Genomic DNA, 25,827 nt, shown 5'->3' on the forward strand with positions numbered 1-25,827 from the left:
GCCATGTAGAAGCAAATAGACTTCTACACCCCAGCAACTCACATAACTTCAGTATATTATTTTAACTATTTTTGTAGTTGTGGTCCTGCAGAGTTTAAAAACAAAGACACATTATATGATATGTTTTATTAGATGAGATAGAATGTTTGTGAAAATTTTTATCACAAACATGGTAGAGCTGGGGATATAGCTCAGCCGTAGAACTCTTGCCTAATATGCATGAGTCCCTGGGTTCATTCCCCAGCACTACAAAATAAGTAAGTCAGTAAATAAATAAATAAGGTTATCATAAACTTAAAGGGCTAATTTCTCTTCTCTGGAAAATTTATTTATCCTCCAGTTATTTAGTAGTGATGGTACTTTCTACTGAGTAAAAAATAATGTAAAATATAATATGACTTTAAAATAAAAAACCAATAAACTTACTTATTTGTGTAATATAAATAGTAATCTTGACAGCAGAGTTTTTATTGTCATTTTCTCCATTCTTTAGGCAAGACTAAAGCAAATACATCTCAGACACTTAAGAATTTGGTAAAAGCCTTCTAATCCTGATTCTTTCTTTCTTACCTGTTTTTTTGATTTCTCTCCTCAGAAAACATTTTAGATTTTGTGTAGATTTCTCAAGTATAAATATGTTTATTTCCTATCTTTAATGGATTTAGGTAGTAAATGATTGACATTCTAGAAATTCCAGGTTTTTATTTATAGAAAGTTGGGAAAATCTTGCTTTCATTATCTTTACACATAATTTTTTGTTTATTTTTACACATAATTTGTCCTGGGTCTTTGTCTTTGTACTCCTTTGTTAAGGATGAAGTACAGACTTTAAAGCCATGCTCCTAAGCCCATCACAAACAATCTGGCTCTGACAAATTCATGTGGATTCTGTGTATTTACCCTTGTGTTCTCTGACTTGCATTGTCACTTCAGGCTGGTTAATTCCACCAGTTCTCTCTTTGAATTGTCACATTTTTGCTTGTGCTCCTCAGTTTTTCTGCATCTTTTCAAGGGCCTTCCTGCCCAGCCCTCTAGAAATAGTTAATTCTGCTTAACTTTCTAATAAGGATAGAGAGGCTTGTCCAAAGGAGAGTTAAAGAATTAATGGATAGATCTGGAGTTTTCGTTTGGTTGATGATGATGTTGGTTGGTTGTTTCTGTGCCTGAAGGGGTCTTTGGTACCCACTATATTTTCACTATGTTAATTAGATTTATAAAATGAGTCTCAGGTCTGTGTGCTTATTCAGGTGTATGTTTAGAATAATTTCAAAATAAAACTGATTCTGAGTTAATTTCCTAAAGAATTTGTGAAAGATTAAAGTTAACTTTTACCTTATGAGGTACTTTTCAGTGTTTCCTCTGAGGAATAATTTTGAGGCCAAGATCCATTTTATTGCTGTGTGTGTGTGTATGTGTGTGTGTGTGTGTGTTGTGTGTTTTCCCCCAGGGCTTGTTGTGCATCTTGGCATTATATTTGCTTTATAAATGAAAATCTAAAATGCAGCCTCCATTATTAGTTTTTTCTGTTTGACTCTTGCCATCCCCCCCTTTCTCTGTTTGAATGCATTCATTCCATATTTGAGAATTTGTTTTCTTAAGCTGAGTTTGGGTTGGTTATTCCCATCATATTCAAAAATATATCACACAAGTTCTTAAGTTTTTTGTTAGTATATGTGTGAGGGGATTATTGGGGACTGAACCCAGGGCCCTGAGGGGGTTATTGGGGACTGAACCACTGAACCACCTCCCCAGCTTCTTTGAACTGTCTCAACTCTCTTAAGTTCATAGAAGAACCCTTAGGGAATACAGTCAGTTGTGACTTAGGAGATCTTTTTCAGTTCTAATCTCATATGTCATTCATCATATTAATAGCATAACTGAATAGAACTAAGCTGTCTCCCTTAATTTTCCTTATCCTGGTCTTCTTAGACATAGTATTATTTGAGTAGTTCTTTGTTAGCCTTCTGTGGATGACTTTAAAATGACAGAAAAGTTGTCTTCCCAGTATAGCAGCACAGTTTTCTGTTCCTTTCAAGGGGTAGGTATATACATGTACTCACATACATGTACCCTTTTGTTTTTTTGAGACCTGTTATAATTTGGCAGAGCAATAGCTCTGTGCCTGCATCCCTAGTTCTTCAAGGACGTCTCCTTGCCACCCAGGCTGGTCCCTTCAGCATCTCTTTGACCTCTCTGTCTTCCTCCCATTGTTTGGAATGCTCTTTTTATTTTTTCTCTGCCTGTCCATGGCCTACCCTTTGTTGCTTTTTTCCCCTTAAAACACAGTGTATAATTTATATAATTTTGTGCATGTTATATTTAGTGTTGTTAGGTTTTTCTTTTTTCTCTTGTGGCATCTAGCATAGTTCTAAATCTTTATAAAGGTTCAGTTGTTTGTAGTATTGGAAGCAGTGTTTGTCAGATTGTTCCAAGAGCCATAAACTTTTTTCTCTAGAGGAGTGTTTCTCAAACTTCGTTTTCATCTTTGGGTAAATGAGGGACAGAATAGAATTTTCTTTCTTTAAGAAATTTCTTAAAATTTTCTTTCTTTAAGAAGATTCTTTTTAAAAAATGTGATTATGTGTGGAGATGGAGTTTTTAATGTAACCATTACTGCAGCATTTGTAAGTTTCATTATTGGCAGGCTAATTTGAAATCAGAAATGCCTGGAGAAAGTGGAATACATGAAATCAGCAGTAGACTTGATGGTAGAGAACATTTGGGAGGTTTTAACTTCCACTGCCTGTAATACTTTATAGGACACTGAACTGATTAACCTCTTCTGATAGAATGTCACAATTCTATAAACTTTAAGTGTTTTAAAATGTCAAATATATGAATCATGAAATTTTCCCTACAAGAAAGTTTGCATTGGTGTGCTGATTTAGCATTAATTACAGAACGTATCAGGGAAACGTAGAGTAAAAGTGAAACCTGGTATTTGGAATTTTCTGCTTTCTTTGTAAAGTGGTGCCACTACTTTCAAATGTTACTAGTACTTAATGTAGCATTCCTAAGGATAATTCTTAGAGTGAATTAAATCAGGGAAAAGTGTTCTACATTCCCTTACTTTTCTATTGAGACTTTGCTATGTTTTCTTCTTATGGTAGTACAGGTAAAAGCACTGTTCAGTTTCCTTATTTTCAACCATGTTTAAGTTTTAAATTTCTGTTTATTTTGTACTTGATGTGCTTATGAAGACAAGCAGGTAATGAAAATGTGAAAGAGGTCACTTATTAAGGAAGAGATCCATTATATTGCTCTTAGGGGCTGACCTGGTAGGTAGAGGCTAATGCTGGGTAAGTTAGCAATATTGTTTCCATGTTTGGAAAAAGTAGGTGAAAATATTTCTGCAAGTCACAGAATTAGGCAAAATAGTATCAATTCAAATACAATTTAGCTGGTCAGCTTGTTGAATCCATTGGCTGTTCCAGGGTTTTTAAGGTTTTTTTGTTTTGTTTTGTTTGTTTGTTTGTTTGGCTCTGCTTGAAATCAATCTTGGGACCTCATACTTCAGGCAAATGCTCTACCACTGAGCTGAATCACCAGCCCCCAGAGACTGTTCTGTTAACTATTTGTTTCTTCCCTGGACCTGAGAGATTCAGGCTGCTCCTGTCCTAATCTCAGTGTTACTGTTTTCCCTCCACATGGTAAACTCTCCACGATTAATGCCTTAGCCTCAGATGGTAGAAATTGTCAAAGGGTAATCTCTGGGTTTTTTCCCCATCAGTGCTCTACCTATAAGAATTTAAATTATAAACCTGAAAAAATAAAGGAACTTTGAGAGTTTGAATTCATATAAAAAGTTACCCTTTGGCTCTTCCCTTATCTGTTTCATTTTTAGGAATTTTGTTTCAGCTATCACTTTGGAACAGTGAATTTCTAACAACATAGTAGATCTTAGTATACATTCTTAGGAACCAATTAAAATACTAAAAATCTCTTTACCAGAAGTTTAGCTCATTTTAGGAGAGAGTATAATTTCATATTGTTCTCAAAGACCCAAGGAAAAAGAATGCTTTAATCTTTGAGGGCATAAATAGCGTCTTTGTTCCTTCAGTGGAGACCTCCAAACTAGGTACTCCTTTTGTCACTTAATGGTTTGTACTATATTAAGTGTATAGACTACTTTGTTATATGTGGTTCTTCTGGGGGACAATGGGGAATATCTTGGAAATTATTTTCTTAATGGCTTGGAAATTTTTTATCTTTTAGAGCATGTGTATGAAAAATGGGATTTTTAAAAAAAATTTTATTAAATAGTATATACAGTGAATTGCACATATTGAGTGACTAGATGGATTTGTTTTCCCAAACTTTACTTTCAGTTATCTTATTAAATCTTTTGTTAACTTCCTTCAGAAGAGATTATCCCTCCAATCCTGGGATCGTTGACTATTTCCATCATTTTCTTAGCCTTAAGTCTGTGTATGACTAGCAGATAAAATCTTAATCTTGAGCCTTCATCTGAGTCTGATCTTCATTCTAGTTCCAATCCTGCCATTCCATGTAGTTTCCCAATATCCCCCTCTCAAATGTATGTTGAAGACTCTTACCTAGATTATGTCCGTGACTTCTTTATAGGTGTCTCCTTCTGCTCTCTTTCACTGTGCTGCTTGCTTCTTCTTTCTGAAATGTATCTTTGATTACTTTTATTTCCTTACTGACCACTTAAAATGGCTTCAGGTTGTAGTTAAGCCCTTTGTGACCATAACCCAGTTCAGCTAGCCTTTTTTCCTGCCCGCTTCTGTTTCTGCACTTTGCACTCCAGTTCAACCCATTTCATTTGGGGTTCCACATGAGAATTAAGTCTCAAGAGGTTAAAACATATGTTGTATATAACGAGTGAATTGTGTGTCCTGTGCCTCTAGAATGGAACTTGCTCTGTATATTCCTTGGGAGAATTGAGAATGTAGGCACTTGAATCGTTTTTTTTGTAGGGCTTCTACTTTGCCCTATTCTAATACCTTAAAGTGTTTTCCCATAGTAGTTTCATAGTTTGGGGTCTTAAATTTAGGTTCTTAGTCCATTTTGATTTTTTTTTTTCCCCACAGAGGTAGGGGACTAGTTTCATTTTTGTGCATACATCTATCCAGTTTTCCCAGCATCATTTGTTGTAGGGACTGTCCTTTCTCCAGTCTGTGTTCTTGGCCCTTTCATCAAAAATCAGTTGTCTGTAAACACATGGATTAATTTCTTTTATTCTGTTCTCTCTCTCTTTTTTTTAAAAGATGCTAGTGTTATGCTGTTTTGATTATCACAGCTTTGTAGAATGTTTTGAAGTCAAGCATTTTGATGCCTCCAGTTTTATGTTTTGGGGTGGCATTTGGTTTAGTTTGGGTTTATTTTTGTTTTGTTTTGTTTTTTCTTATTCTGTGAGGAATGCCATTGGTTTTTTGATGGAGAATGTATTGACTCTGTAGATCACTTTGGGTAGTATGGATTTTTTTTGATAATTTATTTATTTTGATTGATTATACACAAATGGGGTAAAACTTATTTCTTTGGTTGTACATGAAGTAGAGTCATACCATTTGTGTAATCATACATGTACATAGGGAAATGATGTTTGTCTCAATTTGTTATTTTTCCTTCCCCCACCTCTCCCACCCCTCTTTCCTCTATACAATCCCTCCTTCCTCCATTCTTCCCTCCCTCCCAACCCCCATTATTTATCATCATTCGCTTATCAGAGAGATCATTTGTCCTTTCCTTTTTTGGGATTGGCTTATCTCACTTAGCATGATATTCTCCAACTTCATCCATTTGCCTGCACATGCCATAATTTTATTCTTCTTTGTGGCTAATATTCCATTGTGTATGTATACCACAGTTTCTTTATCCATTCATCAATTGAAGGGCATCTAGGTTGGTTCCACAATCTAGCTATTGTGAATTGAGCAGCTACGAACATTGTTGTGGCTGCATCACTGTAGTATGCTGATTTTAAGTCCTTTGGGTATAGGCCAAGGAGTGGGATAGCTGGGTCAAATGGTGGTTCCATTCCAAGTTTTCTAAGGAATCTCCACACTGCTTTCCAGAGTGGTTGCACCAATTTGCAACCCCACCAGCAATGTATGAGTGTACCTTTTCCCCCACATCCTCTGCAGCACCTATTGTTGCTTGTATTCTTGATAATCTTCATTCTAATTGGGGTGAGGTGAAATCTTAAGATAGTTTTGATTTGCATTTCTCTTACTAGAGGTGTTGAACATTTTTTCATGTATCTGTTGATTGCTTGAAGATCTTGTTCTGTGAAGCATCTGCTCATTTCCTTAGCCCATTTGTTGATTGGATTATTTGTATTCTTGCTGTAAAGTTTTTTGAGTTCTTTATAGATTCTGGAAATTAGTGCTCTATCTGAAGTATGTGCGGCAAAGATTTTCTCCCACTTTGTAGGCTCTCTCTTCACATTGCTGATAGTTTCCTTTGCTGAGAAAAAGCTTTTTAGTTTGAATCTATCCCAATTTTATTGATTCTTGCTTTTATTTCTTTTGCCTTGGAAGTCATGTTAAAAAAGTCTGATCCTAAGCCAACATGATGAAGATTTGGACCTACTTTTCTTCTATAAGGTGCAGGGTCCCTGGTCTGATTCCAAGGTCCTTGATCCATTTTGAGTTGAGTTTTGTGCAGGATGAGAGGGGTTTAGTTTCCATTCAGCAGCATATGGATTTCCAGTTTTCCCAGCACCATTTGTTGAACAAGACATTTTTCTCAATTGTATGTTTTTTGCACCTTTGTCTAGTATGAGAAAACTATTTATTTGTTTGTCTCTGTGTCCTCTATTCTGTACCATTGATCTACCTGTCTACTTTGGTGCCAATACCATGCCTTTTTTGTTACTGTTGCTCTGTAGTATAGTTGGAGTTCTGGTATTGTGATACCCCCGTTTCACTCATCCTGCTAAGGATTGCTTTAGCTATTCTGGGTCTCATTTTTCCAAATGAATTTCATGATTGATTGCTCTATTTCTATGAGGTATGTCATTGGGATTTTAATTGGAATTGCATTGAATTTGTATAGCACTTTTGGTAGTATGGCCATTTTGATAATATTAATTCTGCCTATCCAAGAACATGGGAGATCTTTCCATCTTCTAAGGTTTTCTTTAATTTCTTTCTTTAGTGTTTTGTAGTTCTCATTGTAGAGATCTTTCACCTCTTTTGTTAAATTGATTCCCAAGTGTTTTATTTTTTTTGAGGCTATTGTGAATGGGTAGTTTTCCTAAATTCTCTTTCAGAGGATTTTCATATGGATATTTTAACAATATTATTTCTATGAGCATGAAATATCTTTCCATTTTTTTGTGATCTCTATGATTTCCTTCATGAATGTTTTATAATTTTCATTGTAGAGATCTTTTGCTTCCTTGGTTAAATTTACTGCTAGGTATTTTATTGTTTAAAAACATTGGACATTGTGAATGGGACTACTTTTTAAAATTTATTTTTCAGACAGTTTGTTTTTGGTCTATAAAAATGCTATCTTGATTTGTTTTTGTTGTTAATTTTGTCTTGGAACTTGACTAAATTTATCATTCTCACTAGTGTTTTGGTGGAGTCCTTAGAGTTTTCTTTGTATAAGATCATGTCATTTGTAAATGGGGATCATTTTTTCCAATTTGGATGCACTTTATTTCTTTATGTTGCCTAAATGCTCTAAGTTTTCTAGAACTGTGTTGAATAAGAGTTATGAAAATGGACATCCTGCGTTGTTCTAGATCTTTTAGAGGAGACACTATCAGCTTTTCCCCATTTAGCATGATATTGTGAGTTTTTCATATGTAGCCTTTATTATGTTCAGGTATATTCCTTCTGTATCTAATTTATTGTACCATTTTTGCATCTCTGGGTTAAATCCCAATCGGTCATGGTTTATGATCTTTTCAATTGGCTGCTGGGTTTAGTTAGCTAGTATTTTCTGAGAAATTTTGCTTATGTGCTCATCAGTCTGTGGTTTTCTTTTTTCCTTTTTTTAAAAAAATTTAATTTTAGTTTGGTTTTGGTATCAGGGTAATACCTGATACCAAATCACTGCCCTATTTTTCCCTCCCTATGCTACCTTGCCCAGTAGGGAACATTTGAGGTGAAAACAGATGCCAGTAAAGGATGAGTTGTTAGAAGAAATGGTTGAGTAAAAAAGTGGTGTTCAGCTGTTCTTGAACTTATGGTATTTTTATTAATAAATGTAAAGCTAATGTACTACACTTAAATAATTAAATCCAACTGCAAGGAAATTTTCAGTATAACAGAAAAGTTGTTAAAGTGGCATTGTTCAAAAAGGAAAAAAATCAACTATCTAAATATGTCAGAAAGTTCATTAAAACCTTTTTCAGTAAAATCATTTAGCTTGGCTATAACTAAAATCTGTAATCATTGGAGAAATTTTGGAAAATATACAAAAGAATTAAAGGAGATGATTGTAGAAAATCACTGATAACCTTTTTAAAAAATTTTTTTTAGTTGTAGATGAACACAGTACCTTTATTTTATCTATTTATTTTTATGCAGTGCTGAGGATCAAACCCAGTGCCTCACACGTGCTAGGCAAACGCTCTACCACTGAGTATACCCCCAGCCCACTGATAACCTTTTGATGAATATATGTTTAGTTGGTTGTATATGTTTTCCCCATGTTGTTAAGTATTCTGTTAACTAAAAATTTAAACTACTTGAGGATTCCATTTTTAGAAAGAGCACTGGTTATCTTTAAGTAGTCCACTATTATTTGTACACTTGGGTTTACAGTCTTTAACATTATGAATAAAGATGTTATTGGTACCCTGTAGTATAAATCTGATGCATAACTAACTGGGTCAGAAGGAAGATCTTGTGCATGTGTCTGCTAGCATTTGAGATAGATACACATACATGCTCACTGCCGTTAACACTCCCAGAAAAGAAATTTGACCTAGCTTTTACTAAAAGATTGAGTGTATAGTTTTAAAAAACAGATATTGGTTAGTGTACTTTAAATTGTGACTATTCCATTATTTTAAAAACACACTTTAGGAAAACAGGGTACAGAATTCCAACCAGGAGGTTTAGTGGTTTTTTTTTTTTTTTTTTTTTTTTTAATGCCCTCATAGGTTTCTTAGCTATTTGTGTACATATTTTTACTTATTTTTTGTTGTAAACCTCTTCATCCTGTCTCTAGTATCATACTGAAGTTTCTCAAGAGTAATGTGTAGTGTCCTTATTATCCACGGTTAGCTACAACATTGCTCTTCCCACAGAGAAAGTTACAATAAGGCTGTGTGTTAGGAATCAGAGGCATTTTGATGAGGAAGATATTTAGTCATTTGGTAAATCATTGACAGAAAATTTTTAGACTTTTGAATTTTATTGTTTAACCCAAAAATAATGTCAGTTCCCATGGTAATTAAGCCAGGAATTAATCAGATCATTATATTGTTTATTGTTCTCTTTCAGCATTAATTTTAAAGACCCACAATTTGCTGAAGATTACATTTTTAAAGCTGTAATGCTTCCAGGAGCAAGGTAACAACAGTAAATTATCCAGGTTTATTTTGTGTGGGTGGTGTTCATCCTTGTAACTAAATACTGTATTTTCAAATTTCAAATGGTCAGAAAGCCAGCAGCTGTACTAAAACCTAGTGACTGGGAAAAATCCAGCAATGGACGGCAGTGGAAGCCCCAACTTGGGTTTAACCGGGACCGGAGGCCTGTCCACCTGGATCAGGCAGCCTTCAGGACTTTGGGGTGAGTGGTAGGTTTCTGTCCCTTGTATGGTTTGCTTTTTTTGAATTATCTGACAAAGCAAATTAGTATTTTTGATACCGCTATCTAAGAGATTGTAAGATACATCAAGGTTATAGACATTTTAATGACTGATGCTTTTCTGCTTTTCTTGGCTTTTAGAAATCCACTTCTCTTGTCTTTATATATTGTATGAGAATTGTATTGTTTCTCTAAGAGGTCTCAGTTCCCCCTTCCCCCCCATAGCACTAGGGATTGAACCCAGGGCCTCAAGCATGCTAGGCAAGTGCTGTACCACTGAGCTCCATACCTAGCCCACTGACAGTTATTTCAAAGGAATAAAACATTGTCTTTACCTTCAAGAAGTTTCAACTGAATTACTATGACAGAGAATCTGTATAAAGGGTTAATCGGTACATTAGTACATAAAAACAACTAGTCTCTCAAATTTTTGTTTACCCAGTACTTGAACAGTGGTGTTCATTGTTGCTTGAATTGCATTTTTGGCCTATTCAGATTATCTTTTAATATGTTCAACTAGCCATTTTTTTTATATTGGCCATTTATATTTCTTCTTTGTAAATTTCTGATTTTTGTCTTTTGCTCTTTTTAACTGTTGAATCATCTTTTTCCCAGCTGTTGAAATGACAGTAAATAGAGAGGACTGTGAAACAATTACAGGTGAAGCTAGGATAAAAAGAAAAACAGGCTGGAGGAAATAGTAATGAGTCATGATTAAAGAATTAATGATAACTCATAAATAGGTATTTCTAATTAATGGAGAAGTCTTTAAAATTAAAAAAAAACTTTAAGGCAGAGTCACCATCAGCATGTAATTTATACCCTACATAGTAAGAGACACAGTGTGGCATAGTGATTAAGAGAGTGATTAAGAGAGTGAGCTTTGGACCTTAAATATTTGGATTTAGTAGACTTTTCTACAACTTAATATAATTTTAAAAGTTATTGGACAACACTCTGCCTCAGTTTAATTATGTGTAAAATGGAGACAATAATTACACCTACCTCTTGAAGTTGTAGGAATTAGTGAGCTAATATGTATCATGAACTTAGGATAGTCCCTAAACCCTGTGTAAATGTTAGCTGCAACTGTGGTTGTTTTAGAAAGCCTTCATTCTCAGTATTGAAAGAAAGAGAAATTTAGGGTGCACACCTGTAATCCCAGATGCTCAGGAAGCTGAGGCAGGAGAATCTCAAGTTCAGAGCCAGCCTCAGCAATTTAGCAACTTGGTGAGACTCCATCTCTAAATAAAATACAAAAAGGGCTAGGGATGTGGCTCAGTGGTTAAGCACCCCTGGGTCCAGTCCTTGGTACCAAAAAAAAAAAAAAAAAAAGAGAGAAATAAATTTAGAATAGTCTTATAATATCTTGTGCTGTTGTGAAGCACACCTGTAATTCCAGGGACCTGGGAATCTAAAGCCAAGGGAATCACAAGTACAAGGCACACTCAGCAATTTAGCAAGACCCTGTCTCAAAATAAAAAGAGCTGGAGTTAATAGCTCAGTGACAGAGCACCCCTGGGTTCAGTCCCAAGACTGGGGGAAAAAAAAAATTTTTGCATTATTCCACCTATTTTGGAGAGCCACATAAAAGTGCTTTTATTTTGAGCCAGGGTTTTGCTAAGTTGCCAAAGCTGACTTTGAATTTGGAATCCTCCTGCCTCAGTCTCCTGAGTTGCTTGAATTACAGGTGTACACCACCATGCTCAGCTCTGAAGACACTCAGTCTTTCATCCATAATCTTATGTTTTGGAATTTATCTTGAGGAAATAATTTTAAAGGAACCCAATTATATGTATAAATATTCAAGTGCATTATAATCTGTAATACTAGCACTAAATAGAAGAAAGGCTTAAAAATATGAGCTATCATATCAGTGAATTATTCTATGATTCTAAGGTATACATAGTATATAATTATGAAAATTAAAAATATAGGGTAATATTTGATATAGTAAATTGAAAATAGCAAGATATAGAGGAGTAATGTGTATAGCGATAGCAACAGCATGGTCCTAGATGAAAAATGATGAAATATGGTGTGTGGGGGAAGTAAGACATTATTGTTTTGCATAATATAATTTTATATTTAAATGATTACCAGTTAAGAACCTTGATGTAACAAATGAACATTTGCTGTCACCATTACCATCAAATGCAGTTTTAAACTATAATAATAAACTTGTTAATTATTTTTAGCTTCATCAGGTCTAGTAGTAAAGAGGTGGCTCCTAGCATTTAATTTGTGTCAACTTAGTGGGCTGGATATATCTCTATGTTTTTTTCTGATGTGTTATTGGGGTCTTTTACAGTCATGTTATGCCAAGAGGCTCAGGAACTGGCATTTACAGCAATGCAGCACCACCACCAGCTACTTACCAGGGAAACTTATATAGGCCACTGTTGAGAGGACAAGCCCAAATCCCAAAACTAATGTCAAGTAAGTTTTTACTAATTTGTTGTTTTCCATTCTAAATTAAATCAGAGCAAAGGTTAATTTCTAATCCCTATTGCTAAAAAAATTCATGTATCAGTGCAGAAATATGGACTTTAAAAACATGTAATTTTTTAAGAGTTATAAGATAATACTTTATGCAAAATCTTTCAAATACTTTTTATCTTGACTGTATAGTTAATTGAATAAAATGAACAGAATTTCTTCCTTCTCTTTACTTGTAAATCTGGTTTTTAGTTAACATGTAGAAAGGCATGTGGAGGTGATTGGTGCGTATTCCATTAATGAAACTATTCAGGCAGTTAAATCAGTGCAATAGATTGTCAGTCAGTGCATAGATTTGCAGTGCAGTGCTGGGGTTCAAACCCAGGACCTTAGGCATGTTAGGCAAGCACTCGACCACTGAGCCACATTCCAACCCAAAAATATTCCTTTCTACCGAAAATAAAGCTAGGTAGGAATGTTCCTTTAACCTTGTGGTTCTATTAAGATCTTGATCTTCCTTAACCCCCTCATAACTTTTCTTATGGACAATTTTGAAGTGTTAACCACAAAAATAATTAACATGGTATTTTGATTACATTGGGAAAGGTAGAAAGTAGTATAATGTTAGACTTTATAGATTTTGCACTAACTTTAACTCTGTTTAATGTTATCTTTGAACTCTTTGGCTTCACTCATTTATCAAGGAGATATAAGTCTTGTGCCAAATTCTGAAAACCACTATCATTGTGAGGGTTTTATTTCTCTAGTTCCTGTTATCTGATTGGTACTGAGCTAGACAGAGGCACCATGGGGGAGAAGAAATAGGGTAGCAAGATGCTAACATTTGTTAAATCTGAATGTATACTCATTTGAAAATTTATTTTCTAAATGTTTGAAATGTTTCATAAATTTTTTTTTTTAAAAGAGTCTACCACAATACAGATAACCTTCACCGCTCTTTAAACCAGATTCATAGTTATTAAGTTGCTGGGTTAAAGTGAATGTTAGAAAATATTTATGCTCTGTGCCTACCACTGTTGTAATGCTGAGTAAATTATAAACCACTTTTTAACCTAAAAGTCAGATTTTCTGGATGTGATACCCAAGAAAAAAATGGATTCTGAAGATCTTATTCTCTCAGGGCCCTCTGTTTCCAGGGTATGCTTTCTCTTGTGATGTGACTTGGAGTGTTCTATGCCTTAAAGTCAGTGAATGGAGAATTGTGAGAGACTATCTTGTAAACTATAGACTTTAGCAATTTTATTTTATTTAGTGAAGTGCAGAAAGGGTGCAGAGTTTAATGAGCCTGTGGGAATTTTGTGTGGTACAGAGGTTAAATAACTGCTTTCCTCCTAAGATTTAGAAAATAAAGTTTCTGAGTATTTCTATATATTCAACATCAAGTCATACTTTGGACAACAGGAGAGTCTACTCACTTTTAAAGAGCTATTTAATGTCTTTAGATTTTCCCTATCAGTGGTAAAATCATGTCCAGCTTGGTTTTAGAGCCAACTTATTGACACAGTTCTGATAAGTTCCCTTTTTCTTATGGCTCTTTGACTTTTGCTTTCATCTGTATGGCAGCACAGCTTCCAAATAGGAAAAAGAATTGAGATGTGGAAATGCTGGCGATGGCATGTCTCAGCTTGTTTAGCTATATGTATATCATCTCAAGATGATAATTATGAGGAATTTCTGAAGTTATTACATTGATTAAACAAAAGATTTTTGAGTAGCAAAGGTGAAAGCATGAATTTCCCATTAATCAGCTTCTCTTCATTCCACATGTATAAGTTCATTTTGTATAATGAAATACCTAGGACAGGCTAGCCCATAAAGAAGTTTATTTTGATTCAGAGTTCTGGAACTGTGAGGTTGAGGGGGACCCATGTGGGGATTGCCATCTTCCTGGCACAGTCCTGAAGCAGTGCAGGGCATCACATGGTGAGACAGGGAGCATGAGTGTGTGTGTGTTCTCTCTTTTATAAAACCACCAGGATTTAATCATGAGGGCTCTGCCCTAATGACCTTATCTAATCCTAATCATTTCCCAGAGGCCCCACATTGAACCTTGTAGTCAAATAAAGTTTTGACCCTCTTAATGCCTCACAGTGGGGATTAAATTTGAATATATGAAGCCTTGAGGGACACTCAAATTGTATCCAAACAGTAGTACTGTATTTCCTTAGGTCCAGTAATCATGGGCCTACCACCACCATGGTCTATCTAGATATTGCCTAGTTACTTGTTTATTTATCTTTACTTTTTAAATCTTTATTTGTTTTAACTCACATTGATTTAAGTTTATAAATTACATCTACTGCTCTGATAATATGGATTTGATGTGCTTTTTATTTTTTTCCGCAAATATATATCAAAAGGGAGTATGGCTTACTGGTAGAGTGCATACTTAGCAAGTGGGTTTAATCCCTGGTGCCCATTCTCCCCCCCCCCAAAAAAAGAAGAAAAAAGAGTCAAATACACATCAAAATGAATATATAACCATGTACATAAAAAAATTGTTCACAGACTTGTTCCCCCAAATCCTCTAGCATATCATTCTTTGAGAAATGTTACTCTAGGTCAGTAATCCTTAACTTTTGGGGAAATCATAGGCCCATAATCTAACATTCATGGGACTAATCCCCAGAAAGTTACTCAGTGTGAGGTTCATGTAAATTCATGTACCCCATCTCATTGTCTTTCGATTTCAGACCACTGGGTCCTGCTGTAATACTAAGTGGCAAAAACAAGGGCTGGGAATGTAGCTCAGTGGTAGAGGGCTTGTCTAACGTGTGGGGTTGGGTTCATCCCATGCACCACAAAAATAAATAAATAAACTAAAAGTTTAGTTTGTTTATCAGCATCTTCATACCAAAGGAAAGAATTTTATACCCTTTAAGGGGCCTGCAGTTCTGTAGTTCTTGGTCTGCTTATCATGGAAATAGCCAACACTTTTTTGCACCTATGCATTTTATTTCAAGTAGTGGGCACTTCAGGTAAATAAATCCTCACTTGCCATTTCTGTAACTGTTATTAGATATAAGTTGCACCTACAAAACCCTTATTAGGTACATATGTATTTTTATTTTTCCTTTCAGTCTTTTTTTTTTTTTTTTTTTTTTCTCGTAGTATTGGGGATCAAACCCAGAACCATGTACATTCTGGGCAAGCCCTCTACCCCTGAGCTATTTCCCCAACCCTTTGCTTCCTCTCCTAATTAGCTGTGTGTATTAATGTCAGTTCTATACTTTAAAATTTAAAAGTATTGAAAATAGTTTTCAAATCCCTAATCCTGCCTTCTTGAAACCCTAAGCTTCTGAGTCTTCTGATTGAAAAGCACAGAACTTGAGGGTAGTTCTTAATGGTCCTTCTATAAAATAAAAATCACAAAAAGCATCAGCCAACAGCACAAGTCTGTGAAACTTGGAGGTTGTATGGTGTGGTGGAAAGTGGCTAAGAGAACACAGCCTGTGACATTCCTCTGCCCCTTAATAATCCTGTTACCTCAGCAGATTTTGGTCAGTGCCCCAATTTCTTGTCTCTAAGATGTTACAGAGAATATGAATATCTGTGTCACAGAATATTGAGACTTAAGTTCGTTTAGGTTGTTAAATACTTAAAACAGTGCCTTACACTTATTAAGTACTATGAAAGTATTAAAAGGTAAAAGATCAACTTTCCTTTTTATAGAATTTTGAACTTTAAAACTTGATCAGAGATTGTTTTTATAAAATTGAAATTTAAACCATTTAATCTTTTATAGTGTTTTCAGTATCCTATTTTCTTCATGTAGTGTAAAATTAACACTCAAGAAGGGCCATTTGGTCAAACTACCAACTCTATCAAGTGTCTGCTGCAGGTGTTTCTTATTGTTGGTCTTTGATTTGTCTTCGATATGTCAGTTTTTGACTGATGAGTAATTGTCTGGATACTGATAACTTGTTGGAGTCGAGTGCAGCCCTGAGTACTCAGTATGAATAAAGGATTCAGTTTCTGCAGCCCTGAGAACCTGATATGTGACTTCTTTTTATTTTAGTCAGTAAACTTGTCAATTAGCTGCATTTGAAAAGTGATTTTTGATTAGTGCAATCAGTAAACATAGAATCTTTTCTGTGATTGCCATGCTGATTAGGTAAATTGTCACTTGAGAAGCTATCGGTGAAGCCTTGGTTTATGTGGCCTTAGAGCTCTAGAAAAGGAATAAGTTTTTAAAGACCAAAGGAAAAAAATTAACCATCATTTTCCTCTCTCACTATACCTTCTGAAGTGCAATTCACTAGCTCATAATTTTTTTTTTCTTCCTCTCAAATGGATCTTCTGTTAGAGCCATACAAATGAATGATAATAAGTTTGTTTTACTGTCTACTTCATTACTTATCAGCCAGGAAATATTTCTGCTTTATGAACACTTAAGAGTTATATATATATTACTCAGAGCCACATCAAGAAATTTGTTTAAAGATAACCTTGAAGTTTTTCTTTGATCTTTTCCATTTTTCTTTTGGGATTGAAGGTAAAGGATGTTTTATATAACAGAATTATTTAAAGTTTTAGAAAATTTGTTTAGGTTTTTAGCCAAAAAAAATCTGTTTGTGCACATATTTTCACATGTGAAAAAAAATGTTTTGAAGGTAAGAAATAGTAAATGTGAAATAGAGAAGACGTGCATACTAGAAATGATGGAATAGGAACTTTTGGCACCTTTCTAGATAGGTAAACTATTGAAGAGTTCACTTCCTGCCCCCACCCCAAACATTTATGCTTAGTGAACCTTACATTCCAGTTCTACTTGGATATATAGTTCTGTTTAACATGTAGCATGTTTGAATCTAATGCATTTGTATAACTGGTGGTGATGACTTTCCCTCCATTCATTCTATTTCTAGGATAAATGTGAAAGCTTTATTTTTCATAAGTCTTTAGGATAAATACTTTGAAAGGTTTCTCTTAAAATAGATGTATTTTTTATTGTCTTCATTTGATTTTAAATGTATTAGGAATCTAGTATGAAAGCTTTTTTAAGTACCGTAGAGAGTGTATTCTGTGGTTACAACATACATAAAGAGATACCCTGAAATCAGAATCCCAGAATCGTTTTAGTAATAAAAAGTGTGTTACGAGGGTGACCACAGCAATTCTGGGCACGTGAAGTACAATTGAGATAGAGGTCCTAATGAAATTCACTATATTTCTTTGTACTCTTTTCATATTAACTAAGTTTGTATATGTAAAGGCACTAAAATAAAATTTGGGAACATTTGAACTGATTCTGATTTTCATACACTGCATGAATAGACCAGTAGGCTTCAAGTTTAACAAAGTAATATGAGAAAAAGTGGCAGAGATATTGATTTAACTTTCAGTAGGTTGCTTTCTCATAAATAATAACTCATTAAAAATTTAACAATATGCTGAGCAAATGAATCTTAAATTTATCCATACAAAGAAACTACACAATTGAAATGATTGTTGTTTTTCTAAGAATGTTTGGATTTTACCTCTTCTAATTATGGTTTTCTGGTTGCTTTCAGTATGTAGTAGTAGTTCACTCTGGACCTTCTTATAGTAGAGTACGTCTTCTCCCATTTTCTGTAGATTATGTAATGATTAGCTTTCTGAACTTCCATTCTAGTTTTGAACACGCACTACCCATCTGATGACCACCATAAAATCTCAGTGTTGTTACTCAGTTTGACTTGTCTTTGGTTTTTAGAAGGTTAAAACAACAACAAAAAAAAAGATTTTAATTCAGACTAACTAAACATACTATTTTTCTTCCTATTCAAAGTGGGATACCTGTAAGTAATGGTGAGGGGCTTCCCCTTCTTTTCTGAAAGAGTCATTTCCAATTTTACTACTAGAAACCTCTGCTAGCCATGGACCAGCAGGGCAGTGGGTTGCAGATGGCCATTCCCCTTCAGATTATCATGTCCACATTTAGAAAATTCTCCTAGTCTAGCCATCTCAGTCATGTTGAGATGGGAAGAAAGTTCAGAGCAGAGGTAGCCAGTTGTGTCATGCTATAGTCATGAATAGACAGATAATTTTACTTGTTTCCATGTTCTCCTTTGTACTGTTTTTAAAAACACAGTTCTGCTCCCCCCAACCCCCCGCTTTTCCTTTTCCACCAAAAACCAGATTGCATTTTTGGGTCTTAACCAGAGATAAGCTTTTGTATCTTCCCTTCTTTAAGATAGTAATTTTGAAAAGCATGTTTCTAGTTTGTGTTTCCATTAAAATGTGAGCCTGAATACATTATAGTAAGCCTTGTTGTCCTTGGTCTCGGGAGTATGGAGTAGGTTACTGTCCTCACACAGTGAACTCATTAGACAACTTCTGGAACCAGCTGTTTTAATTAGGTCACAGCAAACCCTGCTGAAGGCTAGAAGCCAAGAGCTGTGGTTGGTTGATAGCCGGTCTCCTGAACTGCTGAATGCCCTGACTGACTGGGTGTTGATGGGCTTTTCCTCCAATTTAATGTTCCGTTTATATAGAAGAGCAGCAGCCATTTATTTGTATCTTGTAGTTAGACGTTGCTAGTTCAGCTTTGTGTTAACTGGAGAGGCTTGACTATCAAAAATGAGAAAAGTGGGTGGTCCTTCATTAGCATGCCTTCCTGGTTTGTGTTGGAGAGAGATTATGTGCCCTGTGCTTTTATGTTATAGCAGTTTACATGTTTAGGAGGAAAATTATAGTGTTTCTTTTAAAATTACTGTTTATTCAGTCTGCATTTATGGAAAAAGACCTTACGTCCTTTCCTTTTGTACAGCATTTAAAATGTATATATTAAAATATATTGTTTACACAGAGGACAAATCATAAAACAAAACTTATAGTTGATTACTTTTTATACCTGTGTGTATAATTATGATACTAATTTACTTGATTTATGTTCTCAAATTTTTTTGTCCAGAAACTTTTAATTATAAAATATGTGGATAGCTGAATAATGATTACTTTTAAAAATCTTCTGTTTTTAACTCTTCCCTGCTATTTTCCAGATATGAGGCCCCAGGATTCCTGGCGAGGTCCTCCTCCCCTTTTCCAGCAGCAAAGATTTGACAGGTAATGTTAAAACAAACATGACTTTTAAGTATTTTTCCACATCAGCATTTGGGGTTTGTTGGCTTTTTAGAAACTAAATTTCCATGGCTCAAAATGTACTTTTTCCTACCAAAAATAATTTTTCTTGCACCTGTTCTTTAGCAAAATATATAGTTAGTACTTGGAATTAAAGTACTCAAGTTTATATACTTTCCTACTTTCTTGGTTTGTGGTCTTTATTTTATTGAAGCTTTTGAGATGCCCTAAAAAAAAAATGCAACACAGCTTAAAACTGTGTTAGGTTTTGGTTAGGCTAAACAAATTTCTTTTTAGAAGGGTTGTGCAACTTAATGAGGCATAACTAATGGTGTTCCACTTTTATCATTTCTGTGCGGGCAACAGCGTTAGTACAGACCAACCATTGATCCTTGCTACAAACCTCTTGAAGTCCTAATCAGCTTCTTTGGTACAACTTTTTCAGGGCTGACAAGCCTATTGTAGGGCAGTGTCACTGTAGGTCAGTAGTTATTAGTTGCCACTGAAAACAGTTTCTTTAACTACTTAAGACTGAACTGAATTAAACGCAGAAGGGACTCAGAAGAGGATTATGGGATCTGCAGTCTAATAAGTGCCATGGACTAGAAAGAATGTGACATGGTTTAATAACAAGGGATGTTTGACATGTGTTCCTTCATTGATAAGTTGTGTGCTCCTAAATAAGATGGACAACAAGACATCTAGGCATGCTATGAATAATTATATTAACATATAGAATAATTTTTTAAAGGCAACTTTAAAATGTATGGTTCATGCTAGTTTTGCCAGTGTCATTAAATGCAAAAACAGATGGAGCCCCATCATAGTAAGGCTTCCTTTTTTGCATTTCCAGTTCTAATCTGTTTTCCCCTCTCCTTTTGCTATTTTAGCACTCTCTAATCTGTTCACATCTGAAGTGAAGTGTTTTTATAGATGCTGTTCCTTTCAAGAAAATTATAATTAGACTTCAAATTTTCATTGTTTTCTTAAGAAGATAAAAGGGATTGTGTTATTCATTTATTTATTGATTATACCAACTACTTAGTGCAAGTCACAGTTTAAATTTAATACAACTGGAAATATGTGTATTTATGTTTTATTTTTGGTATAAGTGCTCAAAGCACACAGTATATGATGCTATTTCCTTATCAAAGTAACACCATTTTTAAACAATTGGGTAATTTTTCTAAATTATATATTAGTTTCTACATTTTTTTGCTTGCTTTCCCCCCATATTAATAATAATTGCTAATGTTTATTATCTGCTCATGAACTCTCAGCACTACGTTAACATCCTTTCATAAAAATGACCTTATTAAAAAAAAATGACCTTATATATTCCTCCCAGTAACCCTTTTGTGATTATTTTTACATTTTTACTGATGAAGAAACTTAGGCACATAGTTTAGGAGCTTACCTTTCTTCATTTTTCATCACTTTCTTTACCAGGAAACTTTACTAAAACAAAACTCCTAAGAATATTTACTCTGAGCATAATATAAAGGCCACAGGGACTTCAAAGGAAGTAAAGGATCTACTTGTACTCTGAGACACTCTTCAGTTCTAGCAACTTTCCTTCCTCTGTACACATTACAATTTTCCCTAGGATCACCATTATTGTCCCTTTCCTTGCCCTGATGTTCTTATTCTACCCTAACCAAGTACCAGTATTATCCTGACTGACTTTGTGAACTTGGTGAATTAATGGCAAATTTTGTAGGGTATTTTTGGGGGGGAGGGTTCCATTTTAGTCAGGTACTTTAAAATCATGCCTGAAAGCAAAAGTTAAATGTGAGTTAATTTAAAATTTAAATAGAATTCTATCTTATGAGTCTTAAATCATGTCATTTAAGAAATATGCTGCTTTATTTATAAAGAAAGCTAAGTTTGAATTCTGTTATCCTAGGTTTTCCATTAATTGATAAGTAGGTATATTACATCATTTCCTAGTACTTGTCAGTCCAGCCATTCAGACCTTGTAGGACATAGAGGATAAACTGTTTTGACTTTACTAAGGTATCACAACTAGTAAGTAGTGGAATTCTTTTAAGAACCAGGTTTTACAAAAGATCCTTATTTTGGTACATTTCTACTGTACTATTTTGAGGTTTGTTGAGAATCCTTAGAAAAGGGAGTTTTGAGTGCCTTTTTTCCTAAACTACACTGTGTTGTCTCAAATTATTTCCTACTTATATGTATCATGTATAATACATATATTCATTTGATTTAAAAATACACTAGGAACATCCCTGCCCCCTACCCTGCTCCCCACACAAAGACAACCTAGTGTTCATATTAAACAGAAATGTCTGGCATTTGAGTTCTCTTTGCCACTTGAGTTCTGCCACATTGTCTGGGTTCTTATTACTAGAGTCGTCTTGTCTTTTCTGGTCCTATGCAAAGCAGCCATTTAGTTTTTAACCTATGGGTGTTAAGCTCAGATAGTCATGAGAAATCTTTAAAAAACTAATTTGCCATATGTCTAAATTAAAATTATCCAAAGTGGTAGAATTCACATTGCCAGTTATTTTTCAAAGCAATAATTTGGAAACTTAAGAATATTGTTGTCACTGTGATGCCAAATGCCTTTAGATAAACTAGTTTATAAAAGCTAATTTTGAAAAGTTAAGATATGCTAATTTCAGTACTTCCATCTCAGATCTTAAAGACCAATTTCAGTTTATATATACAAATTTATGTAATCAATATAGAAATATGATTGTCTTGTAAAAAAATAAAGGCCTTTCTTACAATAAACAGCAGAAAAGGTAGTATATGTCACTATTACTTTATTTTTAATTAATGATTTTTATCATAAATATCATGTAAAAATATCATTAGTAATAATTTTCAAACAAAAAGAATTGTATGTTTTTAATCTGTGACTTTGTTCCTAACGTGTTTTTCAAATATAAAATATTTTAAAATTACATTTATAATGTATATTATCCATGCCAGCAGATTCTCCTGAATGTGAATGTGAATTTTATCATTGTAAAACTAAAAAGAAAAACTGGTCACAGTAAAGTGGACATGAGTTCATTTTTGACTTGTGGGGTTTGCACGAATGGCCAAGATGATGAACCTCCGTGGTCACAGTGCAGATCTGAGCCTCTTACCTCTGCAGAGACCAGAAAAGACCATTCCTGTCTCTGCACATGGTGCTGTTCTTGCTGAAACAGATGAAGCATTCTTGCTAGAATTTATTTGTTCTTTAATGGACCTGAAAAATAATTATAAGCTCCAAACACATGCGTTTCTTTCTGAGATACAGACTTTTAATCTTATTTTGAATCACTTACAGCAAGTTATCTTAATGGAACTCTAATTTCCAACATTTAACTGTAAAAAAAGATTTGACCTTCTTCAGAGAACTGTTATTCTGTTTGCGTGATCACACAAAATAATTAACTATGGGTTTGTTTGTTTGTTTGTTTTAAAGAAGGTGAGGGGAGCAAGGTGGAATGTAGAGAGGATGGAGTCAGTCTTGAATAGCTTTGAGAAGAATACATTACCCAGTGAGCCCAACTTCGGGCTTTATTTTTTCCCCTAAAAAGTGAAATTCATGTGCCTGTATGCTAACAACTAATAACCCACTAGTCTGCTCTTGGAGTGAATTTAAAGTTAATTCTTCCTAACATCCTCAATAGCCCCAAGGCTTCTAATTTTAAATATACTGGAGAATTTGCCTTTTGTTTATTCTTTGTAGTGACTTATATAAAATAAAAGTTGTGAAAAGTTATTCAAGGAGAAAGTTACATCTTGAATGGTGATTACCTTTAGAAGGTATATGTGTGCTACATTGTTTATGGGACAGCTTTTAATTAAGTTATGGCTTAATACTTTATACCTGTTGTTTTGTATCTGCAAAGTTAAAATAGGTACTTGAAGACAATTAAAACATTTCTTTTTACTAGTAATCTGGGACAGCAAACTGGGTTATAATAGCTGTTGAATCTGTGTTCCCATGTAAACTGTACACCAAATGCCAGTCAGCCCATGCCAATTAGTGCTCATGTTGCTAGGTCACCGTGGTCAATTGAAAGCTGCATCAATAGAACTTGAAAAGGTTTCCTCCCGATCAGACCTTCTGACATATTGAGCAGAATAATGGATGGGAAAAAACAGCCAAGTCCCCTACCCTGGATTCAAAATACTCAGCAGTAAGAATTCATTTGCAACCTGCAATTAACTAGAAAGAATGGATTCCAAGAACAAGTCTGGACATTTTTAAAATAAAGCCTCATTCTCCTGTCTTGTACATGTCTACTCTTTGGATAGCATCATAAATGTAGCCAACTTGGTGATCTTCGATCTATATCTTAAATGACTAAAAGGAAATTTCGCAATTGAAAAATGAAAAAATTTTTCAAAGTTAGATCTTCTGATCAAATGTAAAGATTTTTTTAAAGCATGCTGATATACATGGTGAAATATGTTGACTATATTGGATATAAATAAGGGCCATTCTGATACTCTGTATTGCATGTGACAAATCCAGGCAGATTTGTTTGTCCCGAAATTTGGAGATGATATCTGCCACTTTTATGCTTTGTATAGTATAACAGGCTTGACTTCTAATGCAGACATGGTACCTTTCCACAGAGGTGCTGGGGCTGAACCTCTGCTGCCATGGAACCGGATGCTCCAAACCCAGAATGCAGCCTTCCAGCCAAACCAGTACCAGATGCTCGCTGGACCTGGCGGTTATCCACCCAGACGAGATGATCGTGGAGGAAGACAGGTAATACTTACCATGAACTGGGCGGAAAGCATACTGGTCACTTTGTATTTAAACATGCCTTTGAGGACTCTGTACTTTACAGTATTTCTGGAGACAATATTATATTGATAGTGTAGCTTTCCTGAACTGGTGTCCATCATTAAAAATGTACATAAGGGAAGTAGCCACCTTGTTAACCTGGTAATACCTTGAAAGGTACTGAAGAATTTCCAGCCTGGAATCCCTTTTAATAATAGCAGTCAGTGATAAAGCACAAATACAGTCACCAGAACTTTTTTTTTCCCTTTAAGAGTACTGTTCTTTAATAGAAACTCAAATTTTCTTAACAACTGAGAATTTTTTGGCTGAAAGTAAGAATCCATCTATTCAGTGTTGTCTTTATTCTTTTTGGAAATATCCTTTCTTGAGTCATCATCGATATCCTTCTGCATGAAAGAAAATCTCATCTTGAAGATTTTCCACATTCATAAACAAGTTTAGTAGATGCAAGCTTCATTTTCTTCTCTTGATAGCATCTAGTTTTAGCACCATTTAAGATGGAGGTCTGTTTAACATAATTTCTCCTAGCAATTTGACATCCTGGTCAGTATTTACATGTTCTTTAATCAAATTCTTGCTAGAGAACAGGATTGGAATGCTGCAAATCAGAGTGTGTGGTGTTCATGGAGTTTGGCACCTGCAGTGATATGAAGTGGTTTTTAAATTGCTTACCTGGTGTCGCCTGCAGGACTTTTGCAGTGCTTTGCATATTAATTTTCTAACTCAGATTTTTGATTACAAGTCCCTTTTTTATATAAGACCTCTATTCTGATAACTAAGGAAAATCTTTTTTAATACTACTTTGTGTATTCTTACCTTTTGAGAAAATTATCACCTTAATTGGCAAATATTTAATATCTTTGGAGAATTCGTTATAGTTCATTAAAATCAGTCCAATTGACTGAATTCTTTCTATGCAAAACCTTTAAAAGTCACATCAGTAAATATAGACTATCTAAATATAGTCACATAGTAAATATAGACTATCTGTGCTACTAGAGTTGAGAAGGCACTAGGCAATTTAAATAATGAGCATTTTTGAAATGAGGATGTAACTGAAAGAAGCTTAGAGGATTAGTCCAGTCACCTCATTTTTCAAGTCAGTAACTGAAACCCTGTAACCCCATACAGTATGGCAGCAGAACTGGGGAACTGGCTGCCTGCCTGGCTTGTTAGCTCCCGTGCATCTTCTTCCTACTTCCTGTAGAAGAGATCTTCCCATTTAGGGAACTCTCCACCGTTAGAGGAGGTTATTCTTATTTATCTGTGAGATATAAACCAGTTGGTAAATTTATGGTCCATTTGGAGAATACATTCATTCTCTTTTTTCTCAGTCTTGTTTCCACTGAGATAGTTTTTATTAAATCGTGATTGTCCAAAGTGCTGTTAAGTTGCAAAAATTCCTATTAAAGTCATGCCTTCGTTATCTTTTTAGTGAAGTTTATGACTAAAAAGGCCTTACACTAAGTCTGCACTTAGTATAGTTCAAGTTACTGAAGTGCTCTGAGTGGGAAAATAGAGGGCGTCGGATTTTAGAACCCTGGAGGCCTAGAAAGGAAATTCTTCTCCCCAGTGCTGGGGATCGAACACAGGGGCTGTATACATGCTAGGCAAGCATTCCACCACTGAGCAACAACATCTCCAGCCCTTACCAAAAGGAATTATGATGGAAGGGTTGTCAGGTTTATCTTTTATTATACAGAAATGTCATTTGCAAGCTTACTAGTTATGTTACTACCATTGATTATGTAATAACTTTATTACTTAATACTCTACTATTTA

At 34.7% G+C, this 25,827-nt stretch overlaps 1 protein-coding gene across 2 annotated transcripts in view; it reads left to right on the top strand.

Moving 5' to 3' along the window:
- The window catches only part of Xrn2 (5'-3' exoribonuclease 2), a 77,511-nt gene that overhangs the window by 50,617 nt on the left and 1,067 nt on the right, over positions 1 to 25,827 (top strand). For both annotated transcript variants that reach the window (XM_047539965.1, XM_047539966.1), the window contains exons 25-29: positions 9,432 to 9,500; positions 9,591 to 9,722; positions 12,052 to 12,179; positions 19,184 to 19,247; positions 23,868 to 24,006. In XM_047539965.1, the coding sequence (XP_047395921.1) occupies positions 9,432 to 9,500; positions 9,591 to 9,722; positions 12,052 to 12,179; positions 19,184 to 19,247; positions 23,868 to 24,006 (532 nt within the window). The remainder of the gene's footprint in view (positions 1 to 9,431; positions 9,501 to 9,590; positions 9,723 to 12,051; positions 12,180 to 19,183; positions 19,248 to 23,867; positions 24,007 to 25,827) is intronic.

This window comes from Sciurus carolinensis, chromosome 2 (genome assembly GCF_902686445.1).
Source record: "Sciurus carolinensis chromosome 2, mSciCar1.2, whole genome shotgun sequence".
Lineage (NCBI taxonomy): Eukaryota > Metazoa > Chordata > Mammalia > Rodentia > Sciuridae > Sciurus > Sciurus carolinensis.